The sequence below is a fragment of the Sander lucioperca genome, chromosome 13 (assembly GCF_008315115.2).
Source record: "Sander lucioperca isolate FBNREF2018 chromosome 13, SLUC_FBN_1.2, whole genome shotgun sequence".
Lineage (NCBI taxonomy): Eukaryota > Metazoa > Chordata > Actinopteri > Perciformes > Percidae > Sander > Sander lucioperca.
Genome location: NC_050185.1, coordinates 23,904,986 through 23,918,602, shown reverse-complemented (window position 1 = coordinate 23,918,602; position 13,617 = coordinate 23,904,986). Strand labels below are relative to the sequence as shown.

Genomic DNA, 13,617 nt, shown 5'->3' with positions numbered 1-13,617 from the left:
CTCAGCTCTCTTTTCGTCACAACAGTGCGATAAATTGAATGTAATACCGCACCCGCTGCGCCGATTCTCCGACCAATCTCCCGCTCCATTGTCCCCTCACTCGCGAACAAGACTCCAAGGTACTTGAACTCCTTCACTTGGGGTAAGGACTCATTCCCTACCTGGAGAAGGCACTCCATCGGTTTCCTGCTGAGAACCATGGCCTCTGATTTAGAGGTGCTGATCCTCATCCCAGCTGCTTCACACTCGGCTGCGAACCGATCCAGTGAGTGCTGAAGGTCACAGGCCGATGATGCCATCTGCAAAAAGCAGCGATGAGATCCCCAGCCCACCAAACTGCAACCCCTCTCCACCCCGACTACGCCTCGATATCCTGTCCATAAATACTACAAACAGGATTGGTGACAAAGCGCAGCCCTGGCGGAGGCCAACTCTCACCTGAAACGAGTCAGACTTACTGCCGAGAACCCGGACACAGCTCTCGCTTTGGTCATACAGAGATTGGATGGCCCTGAGAAGGGACCCCCTCACCCCATACTCCCGCAGCACCTCCCACAGTATCTCCCGGGGGACCCGGTCATAGGCCTTCTCCAGATCCACAAAGCACATGTAGACCGGTTGGGCATACTCCCAGGCTCCCTCCAGGATCCTTGCGAGAGTAAAGATCTGGTCCGTTGTTCCACGACCAGGACGGAATCCGCATTGTTCCTCTTCAACCTGAGGTTCGACTATTGACCGAACCCTCCTTTCCAGCACCTTGGAGTAGACTTTACCAGGGAGGCTGAGAAGTGTGATACCCCTATAATTGGCACACACCCTCTGGTCCCCCTTTTTGAAAACCACCCCGGTCTGCCACTCCTTAGGCACCGTCCCAGACTTCCACGCAATGTTGAAGAGGCGTGTCAACCAAGACAACCCCTCCACACCCAGAGCTTTAAGGAAGGATCTCATCAATCCCTGGGGCTTTGCCACTGTGGAGTTGTTTAACTACCTCAGCAACTTCCACCAGGGAAATTGACGACAATCCCCCATCCTCCTCCAGCTCTGCCTCTACCATAGAGGGCGTATTAGTCAGATTTAGGAGTTCCTCAAAGTGCTCCTTCCACCACCCTATTACCTCCTCAGTTGAGGTCAACAGCATCCCATCCTTACTGCACACAGCTTGGATGGTTCCCCGCTTCCCCCTCCTGAGGTGGCGAACGGTTTTCCAGAAGCACCTTGGTGCCGACCTAAAGTCCTTCTCCATGTCTTCTCCGAACTTCTCCCACACCCGCTGCTTTGCCTCTTTCGCGGCAAAGGCTGCAGCCCTTCGGGCCCTTCGGTACCTTGCCAACTGCAAATCGTCATCAATGGAAAGGGAACTCCCTGCTGAGTTCAATGATACCTCATACAAGACTCTACATCATACAGTTCATTAGCCGCGACAGGGGGCGTGGCCAAAGCATAGGGGTCGGGGCAAACCTTTACCAAATGAAAAGGAAGTCTCTGCTGAGTTCATTGATACCTCACATAAGACTCTACCTTAAACGGGTCACCAGTTATGAAAGGGGGCGTGGCTTAAGCATAGGGGTGCGGGCCAAACCATGACCAATGAATAAGGAAGTCTCTGCTGAGTTCAATGATACCTCACACAAGACTCTGCCTTAGATGGGTCAGCACTTATGAAAGGGGGCGTGACTTAAGCATAGGGGGTGGGCCAAACCATCACCAATGAAGAAGGAACTCTCTGCTGAGTTCAGTGATACCTCACACAAACTCTACCTTAAACGGTTCAAATGTTATGAAAGGGGGCGTGGTCTGAGTACGTGGGCGTGGTTAAAGTATACGGGGCGGCTCAGTATCACATATAGACCACACTTTATAAGTTTCATGTAAATCGGATGATGTTTGCCATATAAGGTTTATTTCCTGTTGCCACCGGGGGGCGCTATGACCAAAACTCAATATTGGCCTGTAGATGTCCTCAGACCTGGACTCTTGTTGATTGTGGGAAATTTCAAGCAGATATGACAATGTACACTGTAGTTACAGCCACCAAACTTGAAGTCCATGGGATGAAATCTCTAGGAGGAGTTTGTTAAAGTATAGCACCTTGACCTTTTGGCCTACTTCCTGTTGCCACTAGGGGGCGCTATGACTTTGAGTCAATTTTGTCCGGTAAATGTCCTCATGTCTTATGAATCATGAAAAGTTTCGAGCCAATTGGACAATGTACACTGAAGTTACACCCACTTCCTGTTTCGGTGACGAAATGCACAAAATGGCCGCCCATGACGAAATTTTGTTCAACTTTCAACTTTTCATCTTTAATGTCTTAAAATAGCACAGACCAAATTTGAAGTTGATCGGATGAAATTTCTAGGGGGAGTTCGTTAAAGTACGACATGTGGAAATGGCCAAAATCGCATTAATTTCGAACTTTCAATTCAAAATGACGGACTTCCTGTTGGGTTTAGGGTATGGCTCCAGTGACGTCTGTGCGTCTTGACATGATACATATGTGTACCACGTTTCGTGAGTCTACGTTAAACGTACTGCAGGAGCCATTTTTGCGCGCCTATTCCCAAAACCCTTAAAATACGTACATTTTCACCAGACTTGATGCGACTGCCAAATTTGGTGAGTTTTTGAATATGTTAAGCCCCTCAAAAAGGCAATTCATTTGCCGGGAAAATAATAATAATTCCTTCAGTTCCAATAGGGCCTTCGCCCTTTGAGAAGCTAGTCCACCCCGACCAATCAGGGTATATACCAAAACGTCACGCTGCAGACAATATACGCAGATTATTCCATGTAATAGAAGAAGCCAAAACACTGCATGAAAAGTGGGATTTCCGTCCCCGTAAACGCCCGTAAACGCTCGCAAATCTCCCTAATTTTCGGCAGTTAACGACAATTTACAGGCTGTGAACGTCGCGTTCGTCTGTGCCACATATTGTCGGAAACGAACCATGACGTATGTGGAGAGCTCCTGTGGAGGTGCTAATGGCTCTAATTAGCATATGAATAGCAGCAACACCGCGCCTGTCCAGAGAATGTCTGGCCTGGCTTGAATTTCCTCACTTAGTATTGGCTGAAGCCACTACTTTTAAACAAGCAAAATCACTCCTGATTGGTTTACAGATCACTGCCAACCAATCATATATATATCGTATATATTATATATATATATATACACTCCCAGTCTCCTAATCATATGTTGTATATTCATGTCATTGTTATGCTATGGACTACACTATATTACCATCAAGGACATGAATTTATTGAGGAAAGGAAAATTTGCCAGGAATGTGATGTTTATTAAAAAAAAAAGAGCTGTATTACCACACAACACACACAGCCTACACAACAAATGGTAAACTGGTAAAAAAACTGGTAACTGGCGGCATTCTGTCTTAATTCGGTCCGTTTTGCAGACGTACTTCTGCTGGCTGCGAAAAGGACGAACAATCCATCCAGCACACTCTGTCTTGCTTCCAGCAGCTGTATAAACAATCAATAAAGACAATCAGTATTGCGCGATGGACTGCGTATGGACACAACACATCTATTCATTAATTAAAAATAGTCACATTGACCAAAACTAATCTTACCCTCTTTCTTCTTGCTGGACTCTGAGCTGAACTCTTCACAGCTTCCGCCTGCGATGCCAGATCTGGTCGTTTCTACCTGAAGCTCCTGCTTACTGTCTCGTAATTATAGGCAGCTGGAAAACAATTAAATGAGAGTGGTATGAATAAAAAGTCACAGTAAAATTAAACAAGGAATGAGAAAACAGGAAAAGTTACTTACACACAATGCCGTCATTGTCAACATCATAAATCTGGACTTGCAGACATAGCTCCGAGCAAATAGGTCACAGTCTCGTTATGAGGCGAGGTTAGTCTGTAAAAACAAAATGTACGGTTAAAGGGATATTTCACCGTTGGAAAGATGAATATATCTTTAAATTGGGTCACTTATGTAGTAGAAATGGGAATTTCTTTTAGAAATCGGTGGCTTCTAGGCCGAGAAAAGCCAGAAAATGTGTTTTTGGCTCATGTGGATGAAAGACACCAAATCCCAGAATGCACTTGCTTCGCTGCTTTAGTGTCCTGTTTCCTGTTTTAGTTGTTTGTTTTTCTTTCCTCGAGACCGCAGAGGGTGGGGGGTGGGAGAGGGTTGTTGTTCTTGTTCAATTGTGTTTGTCTGTTCTATATGTTCAAAAATATAAAAAAACAATAAAAAATTGATCTTAAAAAAAAAAGATAGAGTAGGTCTAGACCACACTCCATCATTTACAAAGACCCAACAATTTCCCACAAGCAAGCATTTGGTGCGACAATGGCGAGGAAAAACGTCCTTTTAGGCAGAAACCTCAGACAAAACCTGACTCTTGGTGGGCCGTCATCTGCCACTGCTGGTTGGGACACAGAGACACTGATACAGATATACAGAAATACAGAAATATGATTCATAACAATTATAGCAGTTGGTATGATGCGCCGTGGCACTTATAGTAACAATAAAGATAATAGAACAAAAGCAGTTCTTGTTTTCATATTTCATGTCTTTTGTATGCTGAGTTATAGATGTACTGTGTTTTAGAAAATAGCTTTTACATAAATGTAGTTGTGAGTAAAAAGAATGCATTGCGTCACTCATAGGAGGCAACAAAAATAATCTAGTTTGTTTTTATTTTATTATTGACTCACTCACTGGACGTTTTTTAAATTCATCCTTTTCCTTCTTTTGCATGTAAAAGGACCCCACCAACGGCTACTACAGTGTCAACACCTTAAACGAGCACCACGCCACCCCCACCATGTCCCTGGCCCCCAGCCAGACTCCTGACCATGTAGTTCCAAGCCCACCCACTGGCTCTCTGACCATGGGGAAGCAGCGAGTGCCCACCGGCATGTCCTTCACCACCATCTACAGCACACTGGGTGCTGACCCCCACCGCCTGTACGACTACAGCCAGCGCCTGGTCCTGGCAATGGGCAGCAGCTCCATGGAGCTGTGCGAGCAGGAGTTTCAGCGGAGCTCCCTCAGCGACTCCAGCTCTGTCATCGACACGCAGTGTGACAGCAGTGTCAGCAGCTACAGCAAGCACGACGCCTACGTGCAGTTTGACAAGGACAGCAAGACCTCATCCTCCTCCCAGTCCTCTCACAACTCTGAGCTCAGCAGGCCTCTGCACAAACGCATGCAGACCCACGTCTAACAGCTCCGGGGGGGTGTGGGGGTGTTCCAAAGAGCCATTTTACCTTTACTCAGATGAAATATGTGTTTTCAGTGCTGATTGGTATTCCAATAGAGAGACATAACATGATTGATGAAACTGCTGGAATCAAAGTGCGTCTTCTTAATCATGAGCCAACTTCAAAAAAATCATGACAATCATTTGTCTGCTTCCTCTGCTCATGAAACAACAAACAGTAGTTTGCTGCTGTCCCCATTTTTTCTCACTTGGCAGACTGCCTTGACAAATGCGCCTGGGGCAGAGTGATGGTTAGTTACAGAGAGAATATTAGACAAAAACTATCAAGAGAAAAAGTCTGGTTTTTCATTAATAAAAAAAAAAGGGTGTTGTGAGCCCAGCTGTTCCTCTGCCGGCTACAGCACTGAGGGGATTGAGCAGATTGGATTGAAAGCAGAGCGTATGTGAGCAGGGATATCACTAATTTTCTGTACATCAGTTACCACAACACCCTGGCGACGGTTTTAGCTAGCTGCATTAGAAATGGGTTTCTCTTTTGGATAATGTGCTGTATATTGTTTTGGCTCTTTAATGGCTTTTATTTGTTGGACATCGTTTCCCTCCTGAAAGGACCTTATGTTTAAAGTGTAATGCAAGGGTCTTGAGATCTGTATTTTTCCCATTTAATGTGAGCGACTTTCAGCTTCTGTGTATGCCGTATCTCTGGGAAGCACTTTCTCGCTGCCAGAGCAGGTTTGTCACTTTCATATTTGTCTGATATTGTGTTGTTTTCACTAGAGCTCTGTAAACCTGTACTGTGATTTGACTACTGAATGACATGGGCTGAAGATAAGGCGTAATTCTTGCTGTCTGACATTTCTGATTTTCTGGGGACTGTGATGCCCACCGTTTCAAGTGAGCCAAGAGACCAAATACTATCATTAGTTTGAAGTCTGACAATTAGACTGCTGCACTCAAGAACAATGACTTAAAGGATGAGCAAACACATCTACTGCCACAAATATCAGTTTGAGTACTTCTATGAGGAATGAGCCATCAGTCAAAGCAGCCACTCTATAGAACCACGGTGCAGCAAGTGTTTAGGATCCATCAGCCATTACAAATGGACAACTCCAGTGTGACACAGCTGAGGAACACAAATAATAAGGTTAAATATTGTCATATTTGTGATAGGAATGGGGATGGAGGGAAGAAAGCACAACATGTTACATTGCATAATGTTCTCTTGTTGAAAATAACTAAATAGCATGGGTTGATGTACTGTCAAAACTAAGCACTTAGACAAATATATGGCTCACTCTACCTGTGTTTTAAAATGAATCTCATCATGTTCAGCAATCCTACCTTACCTTCTGGGATTTCTGTTGTGAGTATACATTACTGTACAGAAAGAAAGATTTTGTGCCAACATTGTGTTTTGATTAAAGAAAACTACAATATACTTCAATGCTACTTGACTGGAGGTATTTTTTCTCTCTGTGATCTGAAGCCATGTTTCGACACAAGTTCTGGGGTCTCAATTAGTCTGCCTGAAAGACAAACCTACACATTTGAAATAATATCTGTGTTTGTTGAAGTAGGGATTGGGCAGGGCCGTACGCAGGGGTTTAGAAATACAGAGGGCCAAAGACTGGGCTTGCAATGATAACTAAAGCTTTAAAACCATGTCAGTGGGCAGTAGCATGATCTGTCAAGCTGTAATACATGAGAATTAGGTTAAATGTTGCAATGAATGATCCATCTCTCTTATCCTCTTTAACATTACATTCTTTCTGTTCATGTCTGTCTCCGTCCTCTACTCTTTCTTGTCTCTCACCCTCTGTATTCACTGCCTGTCCCTTTCTCTGACTCCAAGCATGTCTTTTTGTATGTGTTGAACAGCACAGGGTCATCATGCTAATCCTATCCTTCCACTCTCATTCTTTCTTTTTCTCCCAGTCTCCTAATCTTGTACTGTATCACTCTCAGCCCTAAGCCCAGCTTTGATTGACCGTCTTCTCATTTTCCTCGGTCTCAGTGAAGCAAGTAAACACAGGGTCAATTGATATCTACAGTATAAGGTAAATGTAACCGTCCTCAGCTTGAAATGTGCCTGTCACAATGTCCCCATGTTTGTGTGGCTGCTTTCCCTGCAGGTCAGCAGGTGGGCGTGGCAGAGGGTCAGCAGGTGGGGGAGTCAGAGGGTCAGCAGGTGGGCATAGCAGAGGGTCAACAGGTGGGCGGGGCTGACGTTCAGCTGGTGGGCGTGGCAGAGTGTCAGCAGGTGGGCGTGGCAGAGGGTCAGCAGGTGGGCATAGCAGAGGGTCAACAGGTGGGCGGGGCTGAGGGTCAGCAGGTGGCTGTGGCTGATGGTCAGCTGGTAGGTGTGGCAGAGTGTCAGCAGGTGGGCGTGGCTGAGGGTCAGCAGGTGGGCGTGGCAGAGGCCCGTCAGTGGAGTGGCAGATCCTGGCTTCACTAGTAACTGTCGGTACACGATCCGTTCTGCCTGCACGATCTGTTCTGCGCATGCGCAAAATGTTTGTGCATGCGCTGTTGTACGAGGATTTACGACACTGCACGATCTGTTCCACGCTTCCGGTCGACAGCCAAGCTAACGTTAGTTTAGCTAACAGCTAATTCGGCTAACCGCTAGCTGATTGTAGTGGTCTGCCGTTAGCCTCCACAGGCAAGCGAACGTTAGTTTAGCTAACAGCTAATTTGGCTAACTGCTAGCTGAGACAGCATGTAATAACTTTAAAAGACCCTCAAAATAAACCTGAAAATAAACGTTAACATATATAACGGCTGTTACGTCAGTTCTACTTTACTTGTGCTCATTTAAAATACAATCACTCAATACTTTATTGTTATTACTGTGAAGTCTTAATTTAGCTGTAGCCTGCTTTTCCCATTAAGTTTGACTTAATGTTATTTTAGACTGAATCTAGCTGTCAGCTAGCGGTTAGCCGAATTAGCTGTTAGCTAAACTAACGTTAGCTTTCCGGTGGAGGCTAGCCATAGGCTAGCGTGGAACAGATCGTGCAGGTCGTATCCTCGGTAAAAGAGTATTATCTTGCGCATGCGCAGAACGGATCGTGCAGGCAGAACGGATCGTGCAGGCAGAACGGATCGTGTACCGACAGTAACCCTGGCAGTAGCTGGCTCTGTGGGCCAGGGAACCTTTAAAAGCCTCCTGGGTTCAGTTGTGCCCCCTCCTCTCTGACACATCATCCTGGCCTTAGTTGGTGTTTGGTTTGTTTTGCTGCACCATACAACACTGCACATACATTCTTTCACTCATGCACCCACTCATACTACAGAATGATCACGCACCCCACTATTAGTTTGTTTTTTACTTTATATAAGTATAAGGCTTTAAAGTGGTACATGCACCCCTCCTTCAGTTAAGTCTCTTTTTGTTACATGCTTGGAGCTACTTCTACTTTTCCTAATACCAAATCTCCAGAGAAACTCAAAGGAGCGACTGACTGGAAAAGAGCCTTTTGTGTTTTGCCTCTTGCCTTCTGTTTTCATATATTTGGTTTATTTGCATATTGCATGGTTTGCTTTATTTTGCAGTGTATTTAATTTGAGGATTATTTCGGCTCATCCCTATTTAATATTGTGGATTTGTGAGTCCAATTTATCTCCTATAAACGGCTGCATTTTAAGACTGAAGTAGCCAGATAAGTCGGTTAAGTTGGTTTCACCTTTTATACCCGCCAGAGACGTGTGCAGCCTACAGCCAAGGGTACAAGCTTGAACCGGACTGGACGGTAACAAATAGACAGTATTTGATCTTTTAAGAGAGATTAAATCTCGTTTATCTGAATTTTGATCTGTGTTTTAAAACTTTTATTCTAGTTACAATAGATTAAGTTGTTTAAAAATTGCAATCTTTGTCTGCATGTTGTTTGGGTCAGCACAACTCCCCAGTAGAAGAATAGAGTAGAGTGTGTGTGTGTGTGTGTGTGTGTGTGTGTGTGTGTGTGTGTGTGTGTGTGTGTGTTTCTTTGTGCAGCTAGCTGTGTGTGGTGTGTTAGGCCTTCTATAAATACGAGGGAGCTCCTGTCTGAGAGCTGCAGTGAAGATTGTGTATTTGAAATGGGTGCGCTAGGCTAATCAGAGTTTTATGGTGCTGTTGTATCGGTAACATTAGTGCAAAAAAAACATGAATCAATCTCTCTCACTCACGGAGTAGATCCACTAATGGAGGCACTTCCCTAAATTGATGCCAGAGACGGGTCTCCTGCCAAGCCTTTAACATTGGTGGCATAAAGCTCACACAGGCATTGTGGGAATATCAGCTGAGAGCCACAAATGTACGTGAATCAATTTTCTTCATTCCTAATTTTTTTTTTATCAGCAAAACACAAATGCTCAGCTACAAAGCTGTTTGAAATTGTATTAAATAGTAGTAAATGGAGTACAGACATGTTGGAGCCTTTTTTTAACAAGGCATGTCAAACCTCTAGTTTCAACCATCTGGAGATGTTGTTCCTCTTCCTGCTGTTATTTTGTTTTCCAGACACGCTTTGTGAGTTTGTGTCTTGGATCCGGAGGATCAGCAGGTGGAAACAAGCTCAACACAAACATGCATTTAGAGAGTCACTGTTGAGCTTCTGTGTGTACAACACAACAAATATAACTAAGATGCCAGCCCAGTCTCATGGCAGTTCGTGAAATGGTGACGTTATTTAATCTATTGATTCGTGTACAGGGACATGTTTTTCAGGTTTTTATCATGTTGGTGAGCACGAATTTTAAAGTAATGTATTTGAATGGGAAGCATATTAAGTGATAACAGCACGATTATGGTAGCGAGTAGTATTGAAAAAAATCTGCATAAGGAGGTTGGTTGGGGTGGTGGATAGATCAAACAACACAGGACTTTCACCCCGGAGACCAGGGATCATGTCCCGCGTGTGGTAGTTCCTTTCCGCATTCTTGTTCTCCTAACCACAACCTTTCCCCATTGTTCTTTTCCTAACCACAACCGTCCCATTGTTGTAGCTCGTCCCCCGTTGTTGTCGCCGTTGTTGCCGGCATGCGGCATTTAATTTCCCCATTGTTGCGTCCCCCACAGCCCAGCTGCAGCCCAGTCGCATGGCAGTTCGTGAAATGGTAACGTTCCAATTTCAATTAAATTGAAGTAGAAAATCATTTCCCTGTACACGAATCAATAGATCAAAATAACGTGACCATTTCACGAACTGCCGTGAGACCGGGTTGAAGATGCAGCCTACAAATACCAGAGGTGGGACAAAGTCATTGTTATGCAAGTCACAAGTAAGTCTCAAGTCTTTGCCCTCGAGTCCCGAGTCAAGTCGAGTCAAAGATGAGGCAAGTCCCGAGTCGAGTCACAAGTCAAAGCCAACAAGTCTCAAGTCGAGTCCAAAGTCCTACCATTTTCGTTTCGAGTCATTTCAAGTCATTTCAGTTTCAGTGTATGCAATATTAAGAATATTTTCACTGCTTCAAAAGTCATAAGAAAGCCCTTTCTCTCAAGAAACTGAAGTCATATGCTTTATAGCAGTGGTTTTCAAAGTGGGGACGGGGACCCCTGGGTGCTGCGAGGGGGTGCTAGGGGGGCCATGGCAAGTTGGCATGAAAAGTATAGCAAAACAAAATAATTGAATAAATTAAATAACTAAAGTAAACCAAATTAAACCAAAAATAAGCTAAACAATATTCCCATTAGTTAAGAACTGCACTATAATAATCTATTGCATCTCTGAACATTACTACTGTAATCGTTATTATTTTATTTTATTACATGGCTTGGTTGAATTCCAATGTAGAATGCGGCCTGTTATTTCTTGATAACAGACCGTTGCCATGAAAAACAGAGCGTTGCTATGGACGCAGTTCGGTTTAGCGGAAGCAATACAATCGCTTTTAAATCAATAAACTCCTTTTTATATCAATATTTTGTGTCAAAGTAATGATTTATTTGATAGGTAGTCATGTAATAAGCGGGATAATGTATAGCGAGGCGGTAGTTATAGCGAATACAACCCCTGATATGAAAAGGGAAGGCTAATGGTGGATCTACTGTGACTGTGTTATGGTAACGTTACTTTAAAACGGACGTTGACATGATGTTGGCGAGGTTTTCCATCTGAGTGTGCTACACTCATGTACCTCATATAATCAGGGTTCAAAAATCCCTATTTTTGTAAGCATGAACCAGCAAGGGAGACGTGCGTTTACTGTGTCGTTGAGACAGTAAATATGCAGCAGCTAGTATGTTACGGTACATACATCCGATAAGGTGCTTAGCATTCGGCCGTGTGAACATTTTCTTCCCCAGTTTTCATGGGAAGTAGCAAGTCTTCTCGAGTCAAAAGGTGCAAGTCCAAGTGAAGTCATGAGTCATTGATGTTAAAGTCCAAGTCGAGTTGCAAGTCTTTGTACATTTTGTCGAGTCGAGTCTGAAGTCATCAAATTCATGACTCGAGTCTGACTCGAGTCCAAGTCACATGACTCGAGTCCACACCTCTGACAAATACCCATTTTAAGCTAAAAGCTCCTCCTCAGGCACCATACTATATTTGTATATACAGTTGTGTTCAGAATAATAGCAGTGTGTTTAAAAAAGTGAATAATGCTCAAAATCCTTAGAATGGCTTTTAATTCCATAATATCAATGCATTGGGAACACTGCACATTCAATTCCAAATCAAAACATGACCAAAATTGATCAAGTTTGTGTTATACCTTTACAGAAAGTGAAGAAAAAGGAATATTAGGCTGTTCAAAAAAGTAGCAGTATTTGCATTTTTCTTTACAAACTCAAACATTTACTGTATAAACTGAAAAATGTCTCAAGGGTTTTCTTTACTTTGAATCACTGCACTAATATTTAGTTGCATAACCATTATTTCTGAGAACTGCTTCACATCTGTGTTGCATGAAGTCAACCAACTTCTGGCACCAGTGAACAGGTATTCCAACCCATCCAACCATTGAACTACATTCCACAATTCCTCTGCATTACTGGGTTTTGGCTCAGAAACAGCATTTTTGATTCAGATTCAGTGTGAAATGCACTATAACCAGCATGCACAACATTTGCTGCCTTCCTTCCTTAAATATGGGCCATAATTGACACCTGTTTCTTCACAGAATCAATCACCTCACTAATTGAACACAACACTGCTATTATTTTGAACATGCCCCTTTCAATTACAGATTAAATTACCCAGAATGAGCAGCATGATGTCATGACTGTTGGGTCTGTTGGTTTTCTATGACTCTACAACACTTACTAGTAAATTATTTGCCATGTAGAAATATCACTTCTACCAAAAAATTAGATTTATGAGGTTAGTGATGTTGGTCTAGGGTGACCAGACGTCCCCGGTTTCCGGGGACAGTCCCCGGTTTCGGTGACCTGTCCCCAGCTGGAGCTGTCCCCGGAAATGTCCCCGGTTTTCACTGATTTCACGGTTTTTTCACAGACCTGAAATTGGAATAAAAGAAAGAAAACATTGACCAAATGCGCACCCTAAACGTGCATGTGCCCATATTTTACGATGCTAAAATTACTGTTTATTTATTAGGAGTCTGGTGGGTTTAGTGAACGCAATTTCACAAACTTTTTATGTTTTAAAAAAGGATCTTACTCTTTAACAGAAAGGTCGACCTCCGAAAGAAATCCTTTCCATAATGTTGTCAGACACTTAGAATATTAATCTGAGCCTGTCAGTGGCAAAACGAGCACTTTTATGAATGTAAATACAAGCTGGACAATTGTCCTATTAACTTACATTGTAGCTTGTTTCGCCGCTGCCGACTGCAGCGATCTCGTTTAATACTGGACCAATGTCAAAGGAAAATATTTCCTCAATAGTTTTAATTGTATCCGATACTCAATGAGCTGTTGCAGAAACAAGCCCAGCCTGAAGCAATAAAGCAAAAGCTGTCAGATAAATGTAGTGCAGTAAACATTACAACATTTCCCTCTCAGTGTAGTGGAGTACAAGTATGAAGTAGCAGCAGGGGCGATTCTAGGATCAGACCTTTAGGGGGGCTCAGCCCCTAATGAGAATGTGACACAGATATAGTGCATGCAAAAGTGTCAATCTGAGCCATGAAATTACCAACTTCTTCACAACTGCACTCTCCCTCTGACAGATAGAGACTCAGCCAAAGGCCTGAGTCTGGCACAACCTCCTCAACCAGAATCTAAGCTTTCCAATGATATTAGCGCCAGTTGCTGTGACAAATGGTTTGCGAGAAAATTAACATTGAATTTACATGAAATGTTATCATATTTGCATTCTGCATAAATCTCTGCACACCCATTACTCTCTGTGAAATATCTCACAAACTCTTCACTCAACACATGCATCGGTACAAGCGGTTCCCGGATAATCTGGTTTTGAAATTGCAACAAAATTTCTACATGGTCTCCAACTTTGGGCCAAAAT

At 43.5% G+C, this 13,617-nt stretch overlaps 1 protein-coding gene across 1 annotated transcript in view; it reads left to right on the top strand.

Annotated features, from left to right (window-relative positions):
* The window catches only part of LOC116052891 (kin of IRRE-like protein 3), a 368,756-nt gene extending 362,106 nt beyond the window's left edge, over nt 1–6,650 (top strand). Inside the window, exon 16 of the mRNA XM_035990803.1 lies at nt 4,745–6,650. Within this exon, the coding sequence (XP_035846696.1) occupies nt 4,745–5,206 (462 nt within the window). The 3' untranslated portion in view covers nt 5,207–6,650. The remainder of the gene's footprint in view (nt 1–4,744) is intronic.
* Nucleotides 6,651–13,617: the final 6,967 nt, after the last annotated feature.